This window comes from Ursus arctos, unplaced genomic scaffold (genome assembly GCF_023065955.2).
Source record: "Ursus arctos isolate Adak ecotype North America unplaced genomic scaffold, UrsArc2.0 scaffold_5, whole genome shotgun sequence".
Taxonomy (NCBI): domain Eukaryota; kingdom Metazoa; phylum Chordata; class Mammalia; order Carnivora; family Ursidae; genus Ursus; species Ursus arctos.
Genome location: NW_026623067.1, coordinates 50,594,406 through 50,609,146, shown reverse-complemented (window position 1 = coordinate 50,609,146; position 14,741 = coordinate 50,594,406). Strand labels below are relative to the sequence as shown.

General features: G+C 35.3%; 1 protein-coding gene across 10 annotated transcripts in view; it reads right to left on the bottom strand.

Moving 5' to 3' along the window:
* Positions 1-14,741, bottom strand: part of IPO11 (importin 11) — a 210,538-nt gene that overhangs the window by 109,912 nt on the left and 85,885 nt on the right. For all 10 annotated transcript variants that reach the window (XM_026498905.4, XM_026498899.4, XM_057307430.1 and 7 more), the window contains 4 exons: positions 9,218-9,251; positions 8,663-8,703; positions 6,952-7,068; positions 2,520-2,633 (listed from right to left, as the gene is read on the bottom strand). In XM_026498905.4, coding sequence (XP_026354690.1) covers positions 2,520-2,633; positions 6,952-7,068; positions 8,663-8,703; positions 9,218-9,251 — 306 coding nt within the window. The remainder of the gene's footprint in view (positions 1-2,519; positions 2,634-6,951; positions 7,069-8,662; positions 8,704-9,217; positions 9,252-14,741) is intronic.

Below are 14,741 nucleotides of genomic sequence, written 5' to 3'. Positions count from 1 at the left end.
CCACAAACAAACCACTGGCCCTGTTCGATCCTCTGATACGGTAGAGCGAATGCTCTCAGGACAGGGAGACAAGGAGAAAACAGGTAGTCAAAAGGAGCGATACTATATAAAAACAGGGAGCTGTAATATGCAAGAGGCAGGAAACTAAAAGCTCTTTCACTGAGGAAAGATCTCAAAAACGTGGATCATCCCCTGTAAAAAACCCAGGTAGATTTTATACTAAAGGAAAAATTCATAATTAGTAAGTTTCCCATACGTTTTCAACCCTCTCAATCAGCTTTTTAGTGCCCTAAATTTATACCGACAAAATGCTGAAGGTTCTTGAAGCTGGGTGATAGTTACCTAAGGACAGACTGATTATACTGTTCTTCTTCCTTTTTCTGTACACTTCAAATTTTTCACAGGTTAAAAAATAATAATAACAAAAGGAGATGATCAAGGATCAACAGATGATCTCTTTAGTCAGAGACTACTAGTCCGGGTTCCCAGAACGTAAAAAATGAAAACAGAAACATACAAATATACTAATGTTTCCCTGTTAAGTTTGAAAAGCCCAAGGATGGCAGTGTCTTCTACAAAATGAGACTTAACAATAACCCTTAGTATAAACTTCTCAAATGACTGAAAAGCACATTTTAAGCTACAATCTCAACTTTAATATTAAATGTTTTATGCTTTCTCCAAGAAGGATGGATGACCACTTGGCTGGAACCCTGCACCTTTGGCCTAAACAAAAACACAGGGTACAGAATAGTCACGACTAAAGGAAAAGGCCCTACACTATACTCCAAACATTCCCTGCAGGTTATTCTGGCCTAAGACCTCCTGAGGTGACACTGCCTAAGGAGATAAGAGAAGCTGGTTTTTTTTCACACCTCCGTCACATAACTCTCAAAACTGAACATAAAAACACATTTTGGCAGAGATATGATGCAAAAAATGTGGATCACTCTTCATTCTGTTACTTATGAGAGCAGTCTTAGGGTAGTCAGTAACCTTATCCTAGCCTTTGTATCCTCCTCTGTAAAACGCACATAATCTTCACAGAAGATTACAAGAATTAAATGGTAGATAAGAAGAGATGCTACATGAGACATTTATTAAAAACAAAGTGCTTTAAAAAATTTTTTGTATCACTATTCATCTATCTGACACTGCGTTAGGTAGGAATTTGTAACCGTCAAACTCATCCACAAACAGTTAATGAAAGAAAAAAATTTACAAATCAAAAAAAGTGTTAGGGTGCCTGAGAAAGGTTTTTTAAAGACTAACGTTAAAATGTTTTTTTCCCCCAATTTTTAACTTACTAGAAAACTGTCAAGTAGCCATTAACTCAGAGATCACCCCACTGGAAAATCTATCACACTTTGGGGCAAGGCCAATAAAAATCACTTGAGCATACCTGGGTCCAGATATTCTCAGACTTGGCATTAAGCCCTTCCCTCTCTATCCTCTCACCATCAGAATATAATTCACTATAACCGTTCAAATGACACCTACATAGTCCTGTTCAATCTGAAATTTTAGATTTCTCTCTATCCACTGTACAACCCCAACACCTCAAAGTCAAGATGCCTAAAATCATATTCACTCCTTCCTTCAAAAGTAAGTCACCTGTTTCCCTACCTTCCCAACTGATGAAAAGGAAAATTTTTATTTCAAATCACAAAAAAAGAGTGAAAATGGGGAGTAAATTTATGCAGAAAAGCCCTGAACCCAAGGAAAATGCATAGAAAGTACACTGGACTGCACAAATCATGAGTCTATCACCATGAGAGACTGCTACATCTCATGAAAGAAAATGTCTTTAAAACCATGAGAGACTCTTAACTGTAGAGAACAAACTTGAGGTTGCTGGAGGGGATGGGTAACTGGGTGACGGACATTAAGGAGGGCACTGAGCATGGGTGTTATGCACAACTGATAAATTGTTGAACATTAAATCTGAGTTACTACTGCAAATATGTTGGCTAACTGAATTTAATTTAAAAAAAAGTAGAGAGTACTTTCCAGATGTCAAAAAAACATCCAAAGTCAACACACAGAAGTAGTTTTTAAAACTGTTTAGATCACACATGAAAAAGACATAAAGTGAGAGGCCTTTCACTACATTAAAATAAACCACATGAGAACAATGAATAAAATTTGAAAAGAAAAAAAAAAAAGCCAAAAACCTTAGAATCTTAAATACAGAGAACTGGTGGTTGCCAGAGGAGAAGTGATCAGTGAAATATAAAAAAGGGATTAAAAGGTACAAACTTCCGTTTATAAAATAAATAGGTCCCAGAGATTAGAAGTACAGCATAAAGAATATAATCAATAATACTGTAATAAAAGTGTAGTGACAAGTGGTAACTATACTTATTGTGTGGGCACTGAGTAATGTACAGGATTGTCAAATCACTATGTTGTACACCTGAAACTAACACTGTACGTTAATCAGATTTCAATTTTTTTAAAAATTTTATATATATATATATATATATCTATATATATTAAGAAAATGGAAAGTAACTTACCTGAACAAGATGAATAAGTGTTGTCAGAATAGCACATCTCAACATATTGTGCTCTTCACTCTGCTTCCAAAGAAGAGGCAAATACTGTACCAGACATCCTACATATGGTCGTATCTATCACAATAGAAGTAGGAGAAGCAAAAGAACTCTATTAGGAAAGAAGGCAATTTCCTTCAAGAAACAAAAACACAACACTATTAAGTCCCAGGCAGGAACTATTTAATATTTACTAAACGAAATGTATTATACATGTATCTTTTTAAAGATAAATCAGGTATTACACAGAGACATACAGCTCTATGGTAACTATTTTTAAAGAATTTTAAATAAATTTACTGCATGAATTAAAATTTAGGAAAATAACATAATACAGCCAGATATCTACAGTTTAATAGAAAATGCTGTTATATCCTGGATCTTTTAAAAAGTCAGCATTTACTCACACATTCGACAATTATCTGATGGCACCTTCCAGAGAACAAGGCACCAGAAAAAAAAAAGAATGTAAAGGTAGACATACAAACCCTTACAATGAGAAAAGATCAGGTGGACAGGAGGCATAAAGATAAAGGTGTACAGCAGGTATACTGAAAACACTGAACAACATCCTTTTTAAAAGACACAATTGTTAAGACCACATGGATTAAGCTAACCAGTTTTAAAAATATACCCTGAGACACAGTACAGCTTGACAGTTGAGTTTCTTAAAAAAGAAAACAGATCTACACTGAAGCTGGACAGCCCTCTAGTCTCTCGGTTTCTGGTTACAGCATTTGCAATTGCTCTGAGAGTAAGCTTCGTGATAAACAGAAATACTAGACCTTCACAACTTCAGTAATATCTTTTTCAATCCCATGGATTAAAATTTAAAAGTGCTCCCAGAAAAAGTGAGTTTCCTTTTTTTGCTTATAAAACATCATACACTAAAAGAGTAGTAAAAAAGTAGAATTCCTTGCCCCTTGGGATACAAGGGAGGGTACAGAAAGACAAGAAGTTAAATATTTGCCCAAATATTTTGGTGAGATAAAATTGAAAAAAATATTATGAGACTCTTTATTATTTATCACCTTATTTTCAAATTTTGACCCATACTATTATTTATTGAGCACCTAATCTTGCTAAGTGCGCTCTATCTTAAAGATCACTCCTATTAGCTTATAAAAGCAGACCAACTAGCATTTAAAACCACAGGTTTCAAAGGACTTGATTCATTCATACTTAACTAAAAACAGTATATAACAGCATATTCTACTGATGTAGAAAATAAACTGATTTTGGTTTTGATATTCAAGTGAGAACCCTTTCAAGGAAGGGCACAAAGGGAGTACATGCGATAAATTATAGATAAGGTAGGAATTAAAACCCAAGTACCCAGGTACATTTGCAAGTCATAAAATACTTACATCCCAAACTTAGCTGTATGCTGGAATTTTTGATGTTCTAAATTAAAATTAATGCTTCAAAACGGATTTCAATAATCACCCACAGAGTTACTATTGCAAAAGACATCCCCCCAAAATGCAAAAATCCCCCAGCACAGGACTGGGGATTAGCAAACAGAGTGAGGACATGAGAGCCAAACATACTCCCTTAGGCTAAAAGGGAGGGGGTTAAAAAAAACATTACTGGGACAACTGAGGAAACCTGTTATGGACTTGGTATTAGCTAACGGTACTGCATTAATGTTAAGTTCCCTCAGTCTAAACATGGCTATGATTAAGAGAAGGAGAAGTCTAGTATTTTGGGGTGATGTGCCATGATACTTGAAACTAAAATTCAAATGGCTTAATAACAACAACAATAATTTGTATATGCACACAGATTTTAAAAAAGAGCAATATAGCAAAATGTTAATAACTGATAAAACTAGATGAAGGGTATACAGGTATTGATTTATACCAACTTTTCTGTACATCTGAAATATTTCAATAGAAAGATATGTAAAAAAATACTGCCCATACACAATTCTGAAAATGATTATAATCTATGCATTTTTTTGGTAGGCCAGCATCAACTATTTGCTCAACATCTAATAGAACAATTGGAATCAAGAACGTTTTCTAGACATCAGGCTATAAAAGAAACTAAACTATCAGCTTACCACAAATGAGATGAAAAGTACACTACATGCACTCACTCATCTTCTGGCACCTCCAATCAAAAGGAAAACAAAACAGAATGCAGGGGAATACCATAAGAATCATAGTCTTATGAGTCAGTTCACCATATGTAGGGAGGTATCCACTTTCCTTTGTAACATGTTACTGCTAATGTAAAAATCAAGTATGTGAGAGCCTAACAAATGTTTTAATAAGAGTTCCACCCAAAGGGGATTTAAAAAGTAAGTACCCAACGACACCTCATCTTATAAATCTGATTTTCACAGAATATTTAATATTTCACAAAGGCCCTTTAATTTTGTCCTTTTTCTTCAGAAATGCGTAAGTTTAAAGAATGTCTGCCTCACACCCAAACCTGATGATTACCTGTTTTATTTCTATGTATTTACGGGATCGCTGCAAGAGAATAATTCAACCGCAAGTTTTCGACTACTTTTTCAAAAAGCAGAGAAAATATAATCTTTAAATAATTGCACATTATAGTATGAAGACGGTGACTTCACTGAAACTTCACAATTAAACCATTACGTGTCATCTCACTATTGTAAGATGGCTCAAACTATTTACAACCGAATGGACAAAAATCAAATTTACCACACAGAAGAGAGATCTACGATATATAAATGATGAAGCTGTTCAAGGGTTAACACAGGAAAGCTCAACAATCAGACTACTGAAGATACTTTTCATAACCACTTCCTACCTGAATTCTGAAAACACAAAATACCACTGGATAACTCTATCTCATTATTTACTGATAACAGTCACCTAAGCTGCTTAGGCTATTTGTGTTCTGAAAAGCAAATATGGATAAAAGGACAAAAGCACTTCTACATTTACTAAGCATGAGGAATTTCAACCTAGGTTAAAAAGATTTAGAGATTTGGGAAGATGGAGGTAAGAAAATTCATTTCCACAAAAAAATTCTTTAACAAATTTCCATTGGCCAGATGATATCTAAATAAGATCATAAAAAAATGGCCAAGCCTTGTTTCTACAATCAATTTTTTTAATGAACAATTTATTGCATATGTATAACGATCTAAAGCATACTGCACATTTAAAATAATTTCATTCTTATGAAACCTTGTGAGTGAGGTGATTTCAGAATTATCTTTATTATTTTATACACAAGGACACAAAGTTAAAGACCTTTCCGAAACTAAATAGCAGAGACAGGCATTTGAAATGAGTTTAAGAGTTTCAATTAACTCTTAACAGTTGTGATCAAAATCTCTCGATATTCTTTAGAAGCAAATACCAAAATGAAATAATGTAACTAATGTAATAAGAATCCCAGGTGCTAATAAACTTGTAAGCTACTACTATTTTTAGACACTCAGACCTGTATCTGCTGCAAGTGATAAAGAGAGACTCAGAAGTGCGGCTGGAGTTGCATGGTGACTGTACTGGTAACACCACTAAGATGTATGCACTTTAACAAATTCCTTAAAATCTCCAACTATTTGATAACAAATTCCAATCCTCACCCAAAGGTTTCTGTGAGGATTAAACGAGAAATATATGCAAATCACTTAGCACAGATGTTTTTAACTTGTCCTTATTCAGTAACTGAGAGCAACTCTCAACAGTTGCTTTAGAATTGAAAAACAAGCTCAAGGTATCAGAATTTACGAGAAGATCCAGGAACACACTGCAAATCTGTGGATATGAACTCAATTACCTTTCCCTAGTATCTCACAGATTTACTTCAGTACTTCTCAAACAAGGATACAGTGGTGAACTAGGATATGAGAAATTACTAGGATAAATACAGGGTAGTTTCTTGAATTATCAATTTTTCACACAAATTAGGACAGAGAAGTTGAATAATTTAACAGTTTAATAATAATATAATCGTTGAAAACTTTACATACTTTTATATTAAACTAAACATGTATATAATGTAGACCAAACTGCAAAACACATTTAATTTTGAAGGTAAAAATAATCGACCTCTGAGAATATTTGCATCTGATGGCACGTGTGGCTATGTCCTTAAACACAACGAATTTTAAGAAGTATTATTACGTATAAACTGGATCTACTGAAAGATATAAAATTCTGCATTCTAAACACCTCTATATTACTGATCCCATTTCTAAATTTTAGATTTTAACTTTCTCAAGTCATTTTTTAAAAACTCAAGTACAAATGTCAATATAACTGAAATCACAACCATATAGGTTATAAGAATTTTAATGCACATTTTAACTTTTAAATAATGTACATAAAGCAAAAATATTAATGCCTTCCACATATACTCTACTCACCTCTCTGACATTTATTTTAATGTTTTACAACAAATTTACCTGTATGTTGACTCTTTCAATCACACAAGAAAGGACATGCAAAACATGCATCTTTGTGTCACATTCTGTAACTTGCTGCAGTAGCTGGAAAAGTAGTGTGAACATGGTTTCCAAATACTGCAGGGAAACAGAAATAAAAGGAGGATCAGAAGAGAAACAGAAATATCTTCACAAACATCAATAAGAAATAAAATTAAATAATAATCTCAAAGCAATAAATAACAGACAAGCAACCAAAACCTCAGCACTACCTAAGTAACTTTTTCAAATTGTTCAAGTTGCCAATAATTAGAATGGTGATTCTTTTTTACTATTGCTCAATGGCTCCATTTTAGAATTTAATTCATCCACAAACTCAATAATGTTTTCAGAGGAAAATTATGTCTAAACTTTGAGTTTATATTTCATACCACTATCTAAACTGCTAACAGTGTCTTTCTTGTCTTTGCCCTTTCGTATATGCCTGTTGCCAATCACAAAATGTTTTGTTTTGCAAAGTCTACTTATTAAAGCAAAAGGAATATCAATAACTATACTCGCATACTAGCTCTCTGATGTGGCCCTTAACATATGCTACATAGAGATATCAATTTCTGTACATATATATTTGTTATTCAAAGAATGACAAAATACTATTAGGAAATAGAAAACAAATACCCCATATCTGGCTATTAACTCCTTCCCATGTTACAAAATTACGGTAGGAATTAACGAATCACAAGACGCCAGATACTTACATAAAACAAACATCTAATCTTTCAGATCTTTAGCTTAATTTTAAGAAGATTTTGAAAATATATTTCATCCAAAAATACCTAATGATTCTTTTACTAATGAAAAACCTGCTCTACAAGTTTCTCCATATATGAGCTACACAAGAAGTACAGATAGACATTTTACCATATTGACTTTTTTCTTGCCCAGCCTTTTTCTTTTTTTATTTTTTTTTTTAAAGATTTTATTTATTTATCCGACAGAGATAGAGACAGCCGAGAGAGGGAACACAAGCAGGGGGAGTGGGAGAGGAAGAAGCAGGCTCATAGCGGAGGAGCCTGATGTGGGGCTCAATCCCATAACGCCGGGATCACGCCCTGAGCTGAAGGCAGATGCTTAACTGCTGTGCCACCCAGGCGCCCCCCCCTTTTTTTAAAAGATTTTATTTCAGCCTTTTTCTTTTTAAAGAGAGAGAGGGAGGAGAGAGGAAAGGCAGAGGGAGGGAGAATCTTACGCAGGCTCTACGCCCAGCAGGGAGGCCGACTTGGGGCTTGATCTCACAACCCTGAGACACCACCAGGGTGGAAACCAAAAGTTGGACGTTTAACCAACTGAGCCACCCAGGTGCCCCTGTATTGGTTCTTAAGAATCAATACTACCAGGGCGCCTGGGTGGCTCACAACAAACAAATAGATGAGGATAACCTAAGGAGTTAAAGTAATAGACACAGATAAAATGAAACTAGATGTTTTATAATTGTGAAAAAGAAAAAAGTTTGTTAATTCTGAAACAGTTAAGACAGCTAAACAAAAATAAGCTGAATAAAAATAAAGTTATGAATCAGAATTACCAATACAGTAATTACTTCCAAAATAATCCAATATACTTCTAAATTTGGCTTTAATCAATTACATACAATTTCAGTTATAAAATAACACTCAATATTCAAAGGACATATGCAGAAATTGTCCCCAATCTTAAAAATAAATATTCTTACCGGTAGAAATTGATCTGTTCTAAATTCAAAATCATCAACAGGTAAAGAGTAGTTAAGGAAAACTGAGAATGTGTGAGGTATATCAGAATTAAATATGTCTTAAAACCAAATATAATAAACCATTCAAAACCTAATTTTAAATTAACAAATTTTACCAAAAAATTAATTTAAATGTGTTGCTAAAATTCTTCACAATGAAGTTTTTTTTTTTTAAAGATTTTATTTATTTATTTGAGAGAGAGAAAGAGCACGAGCACAAGCAGGGGGTGGGGAGGAGGCAGACAGAAAAGCACACCCCTCGCTGAGCAGGGAGCCCAATGAGGCACTCCATCCCACGACCCTAGGATCATGACCTGAGCCGAAGGCAGACACTTAACCGAATGAGCCATGAAGGCGCTCATGAAGTTTTTTGTTTTTTTTTTTTTTTTAAGTAATCTCCACAGGCAACATGGGGCTCGAACTCACAACCTCAAGATCAAGAGTCTCAGGCTCCACTGTCTGAGTCAGCCAGGCGCCCCATCACAAAGAAGTATTTTTAAATTCTTTAAAGGATATTTAACTTCAGTGTTGTAGCTGTTTCAATACGGACCTAAAAAAAAAAGTACATTATTATTTTTAATAATTCTAGAGCTACTAAATATCATTAATATCAAACGGCAAAAGAATTTATTCCAAATCACTTTCTTTACTCTTTTTGGTAATATTTAAGTCATGGAGCAAATTATCATCTAGAAATAAAAGAATATTCCTCTTACTTTTCAACAAGAGTTGAAAAGTAAAAAGTCCCACCCTTCTCAGTTTCCCATAATTCATATTTCAGGAGGCTTTAATCCAGGGGGTGCTTCCAGGAAAAAAATAATTTGCCGTAAGTGTGCGGAGAGGGTGGGACTGAGAGGACAGTACGAAGAGGCTGCCACAGGTAAAGAGAATTCTGAGATCAGAGAGGACAGTCAAACGGGGTGTGGCCGGTGACTGGAAGATGTTCAGTGAAGAGTGAGGGAGGAGAAAAGTAGTGAGAGAAGGGAGGAGGAAGAACACACATTCCCATCTGCAACCTCCATTACAGGAAATCCTTGAACTACCCAAAGATATATTCCAAGATTTTCTAAATTCCAAAGTTCACAAATACACAAAGATTTGCACAAGCTCCTGACCTTCCCAAATCACATTTTCTTCGTTTATCAGCATGTTCCCTGAGCAAATCACATCAGGACAACTTAATCTCCCCATTATTTCCTTTCCAGTGTTACCTGTGATCTGGTCAGCTCAACTGGCACAGGCTACAATACCCAGAGTTTCCAAGAAAAGTAACATGAACTCAAGCCATGACTAAATACAGTATTATACTGTAAAACAATATATCTAAAACATTAATTTCCCAGCTGAGGGTCATTACTTTTTTAGATGCTACACTTACTGTACCTGAATTAGCAACTGGCTTTTTCTCAGCAGCTATTTTTCAAAGAAACAGTTTTAACCATTTTACAGGAGCTTCTGAAGTTCTGAGAGGCTGATTAGGCATGTGCACCAAATGTGAAACACTCTACTGCCAAATCCACCGACCCAAAAGCCTACAGTGCAGATGTCTTCTTGCCGGCCTTTTCTTTTTATTCACTCTCTCTAAAGGCAATGTGAATATTTCCAGACTTTTAAATGATGTAACAAATTTGCTGATTGCCTAATACATGTAAAGCACCATGCCAACCGGTCTACCACGAAATGACCTAATGAAAACAAGGTAAACTCGTGTGATTAAAAATACTTGATAAGGAACTATTATCTCCCCGGCAATGTGTTGGATTCTACAGAAAAAAGCTTTAAGAAAGATCTAGTCTTTGCCCTCAGAGAACTTACATTCATGAAGGGTACCAGACACCCAGATATTAAATAATTATCAATAAAAATGTCAAACTTGAAAAGCTTAAGAACAGGATAACCCCCTTGAGGGCATGGACTGACTGGTCATTTTTTTTTTTTTTTAATTTATTTATGAGATAGAGACAGCCAGCTAGAGAGGGAACACAAGCAGGGGGAGTGGGAGAGGAAGAAGCAGGCTCACATCAGAGGAGCCTGATGTGGGGCTCGATCCCATAAAGCCGGGATCACGCCCTGAGCCGAAGGCAGACGCTTAACCGCTGTGCCACCCAGGCGCCCCCTGACTGGTCATTTTTAAACTGCCATCATTTATCAGAGGGTGAGGCATACAGCTGGCACTGTGTCAATCATTACATTCACAGACAACAGAACATAAAAGCCCCCAAAAAGAAAAATGGCCATCAAACTGCCAGCACACTAACCTTCCATTCTCTTGATTTTTTTCCACAAAAGGACCACAGACACATCTAACACATAGCCTGACAGCTACACAAATAAGTAGAGAAACCAAAAGAGGCATCGGAATAAAAACTAGCTGTTTTTCCTACCTAACAAAGGGCAGTCAGTGCAGTATGACATTCAGAGGAAGAGATGAAATGATAGGAGATGACTTGCCTGCACTCTAGTTTAACTCCAAAAACCAGAAGCCAAATTAGGAGGGAAAACAAAAAGCCCACCAAGTTTAAGAAAACAGAGGCACATTTAAAATATGAGAAAAATAAGAACAAAATTAGCCATTCCTGAGCTATAAAAGAAGTAGTCTCTTCACAAAGAGTATGAATTTCACAGTGATTCAAAAGTAATGGGAAAAAGGCAAAACTCAAATTCGTGGAATAAAGAGCTGGGGAATGTGACAGAAGATGGGTAGAAGAGAGTCTAACAATTCCTAGGACACTAATTGTTCAATAAATACTTGCTAGTAAATGCAAGAAAAGAAAACAAAGTACTCTAAACAATGACTTTTCATAGAATAAATCCCTCCGAAGAATAAAATCCCAAGTATCCAGAAGTGGATCCAGACTGCGAGAACTCAGTCTATGGTCTATCCTAACTCCGCTCAAATCTCAGAAAACTCCTGAAATTTTAACAAGCAAATTCCTTTTCTAGGGCAAAGAAGTACCATCAAAGTATAAGAAACATTGGAAGGATCCAAAAAAGCATAAGAGCAATAGAGAAATGAAGGAGAAGACACCAGAGGTCAGCCCTACTGCCAAAGAGGATTGCTATAAAAGAAAAAATAATCAGATACTTACATGCCCCACTTCAGTGACAATGACCCTTGGGAGAACTGTCAAAGTGGCTAATCTGAATTCCACACCTGAACTAGCTCAATGCCTCACCGCTTCCACAGCCTGCCCATGACAGTAAAGGCCATCCACACACTAAAACAGCATGGTGCAGGGGCCAGAGAGAAATGGCAATGTCTCAGGGACTGAAAACCACCAGGAAAATGTAAATAGAGTTAACAGTAAAGAATAAAGTAATCCACTAAAAAGAAACAGAATAATGAGTTCATAACATAACTATTTAAGAGAGCCCTCCTCATCCCTGGATTCTCTTTATCCCAATCTCCCAATTCCTTCAATAAACACTACTTAAGGCTTGACGCCATGCTAGGCATATGGATACTAACATAAGTAATATTACCCTACACATCTGCACTATTACTGCTTGCTATTAGTATGCTAACTTTTTTTGCTCTCTTCCACAATAAAGTCAAGATCACGTGATTACACTATTTGATGTACTTCTCCTGAAATACATGTGTAAAGTAAGTTTCCTGGAAGGATAAAAATCATGTTCAATTTATTCATCTCCTTTTAAGAAAAAAAATTCTAAAGCTCATTTTACTTTTTTTAAAAATTGAGATATAACTGACACGTAACATTGTTTTAGCTTCAGGTGTACAGCTCATTTTCATATATTCTAAGTATCAGACATACCGGTATAAACCTAAAACTGACTACAGGAAACTCACTAAAGTTCCCTTTCTTCCATGTTTTAGAGTGGCCTAATAATTTGATGTCTCAAACACAGATTTTTGTTGATATTTCCTTTGGAAATTTTATTTACTGAATGTAACTGAATTCTCAATTAATTCTGTGAAGACACAGATTACCCCCGGAGTTGAAAATCTCTAGCAGTATTTTTGAGACACAAAGAATAGGCAAATGGAAAAACAAAATCAAAATGGTAAGATAGAATGAATGGCAGGAATGGGAGACTTATAAAAGGCACAAGAATGGAAAGACAGAAATTTCAATGCACCCTTAAAATATGTCTGCCCAATCCCAGCTGTACCTCCCATTGGTACACTCAGGGTTTGCTGCAGTTCTGTACATGCTACTAAAAGTCCGTTTTTAACACCATTAGCTGCCTTTCCACCGTGAAAATTCACTATTTCTACAGCAGTAGTCAACCTGCCCATAAAAATGGCCATTTTTTTGCTAGTGACAACCCCACCACACCCTACACTTCCAAACTAGAAACGTCCTGGTTGCACCACAGTTCACATTTCATACAGCCTTTTACAGGGTAAAACAATATACCAATGGTAATTTTTTAGTAACTTACTGCTTATGGTACTGAAGTCTGTGCAAATAACTGAAGTAAAACTGGCAAAAAAAATTTTGTTCTAAACTTTAAAGACAAAACTGGCTCAAAAGGCTTAAAAATCAAAAAAGCCCAGTATTGTAATCAAACATTATGGTTAGTAATCATCAGGGGTAGTACAAAAAGAAGGTTCTCCTCACCTAAAATTTAGTCATTCTAGTTCACTAGAGTGAATAGCACTACAATAAGAGCATAGTGTAGCACTGTTGTCCTTATAAAAAAAATAATAAAAATGGAATCACAGTTCCTATCACATTCAAAAATAAATTCTAGATACAGAACCAAGGGTAAAGAAATGGACTAAACAAGAAACAAAAAGAACAGAACTCTGCACTAAAATTAAAAAACTTTGCTCAACAAAAACACAACAGAATGAGAGTAGAAAGAGATTCAACTGCATCTGGAAGGCTTTATTTCTTCAATATTTTAAATATGTATGGAAAATTATTATAATGGAAATATGGACACTGGAAAGTGAGCATATAGGTGCTTGTTATATTAGTCACTACATTTTTTTCTTTGATATAATTCTTAACTTTTAAAAAGTTAGAAAGTTAAAAGCCTCCTCTTTTTAAATATGAATCAAAAATTAGCTCAGAAGTAAAAAATTTCCAAGCAGCAATTATCTTAAACCTTACCAAATTTTCCCAACATTTATTACAAAAAGTTTCCAAATATTGCAGTACTATAAATGCTTATTCATTATGCCTACATCAAATTTTAGTTTATAAAATCTGGATATCTCTAATAAGTCAAACTGTTAAGCAATGAGGAAAGGTTAAATATTTCACCTAAAGCAAAAAAAATCACTCAATTGCATTATATTCCCCAGATCAAATGGTAATGTCAAACTGTCACGCAACTATCAGAGATAGAGATGTACTCCTCCCAGTGGCCTCTGGTATTGTAAGATTTATGGGTTCCTATACTATCTGGAGAAGTTGCTTTCTCCAGTTGCTGCACTATTTCTACTCTGTCATAGCCAGTCTTATAATAACATGGCCGTAAGATATGGAAGCCACACGACAACCACAGTTGCTCAAGATTAAATCTATCCCAACTCCATTAACAGCAACATCAAGCAAGAGAACATGGATTCTGAAAGCCAGAGAACATTCAGATCCATCAGTATCTATCTACCTACCTACCTATCTATCCACACATGTACATGTGCATGTCTGTTTAAACCCTGCTGTCTATGTATGTATGTGTATGAAGTATCTTCCCTCATTAGCCAGCATTTCTCACAAGTTGAAACTGAAGTAGTATATCTGATACACACCAAAAGGCCAAAATGTACAACATGAACTTGGTACACCTTACTAAACAGTCTTAAGAAGTAGTAACAAAATAATGGTAGCAGGATCAAACAACTGCAGAAGATGTAAAAATGAGAGGAAATCATCAGAACATACACAGGAAAAGAGCAAGAGCTGAACCTACAGCAGCATTTCCTCTAAATGCATCTCTTGGATATTAATGTACTGTCATCTTGGATGGTCACAATGCAAATGTACATTTGAAAGGTTCTGATCAGTCCTAAAGTAAAGAGGACTACTGAAATATTTAGCTCCATGTTTTCCAAACTAGC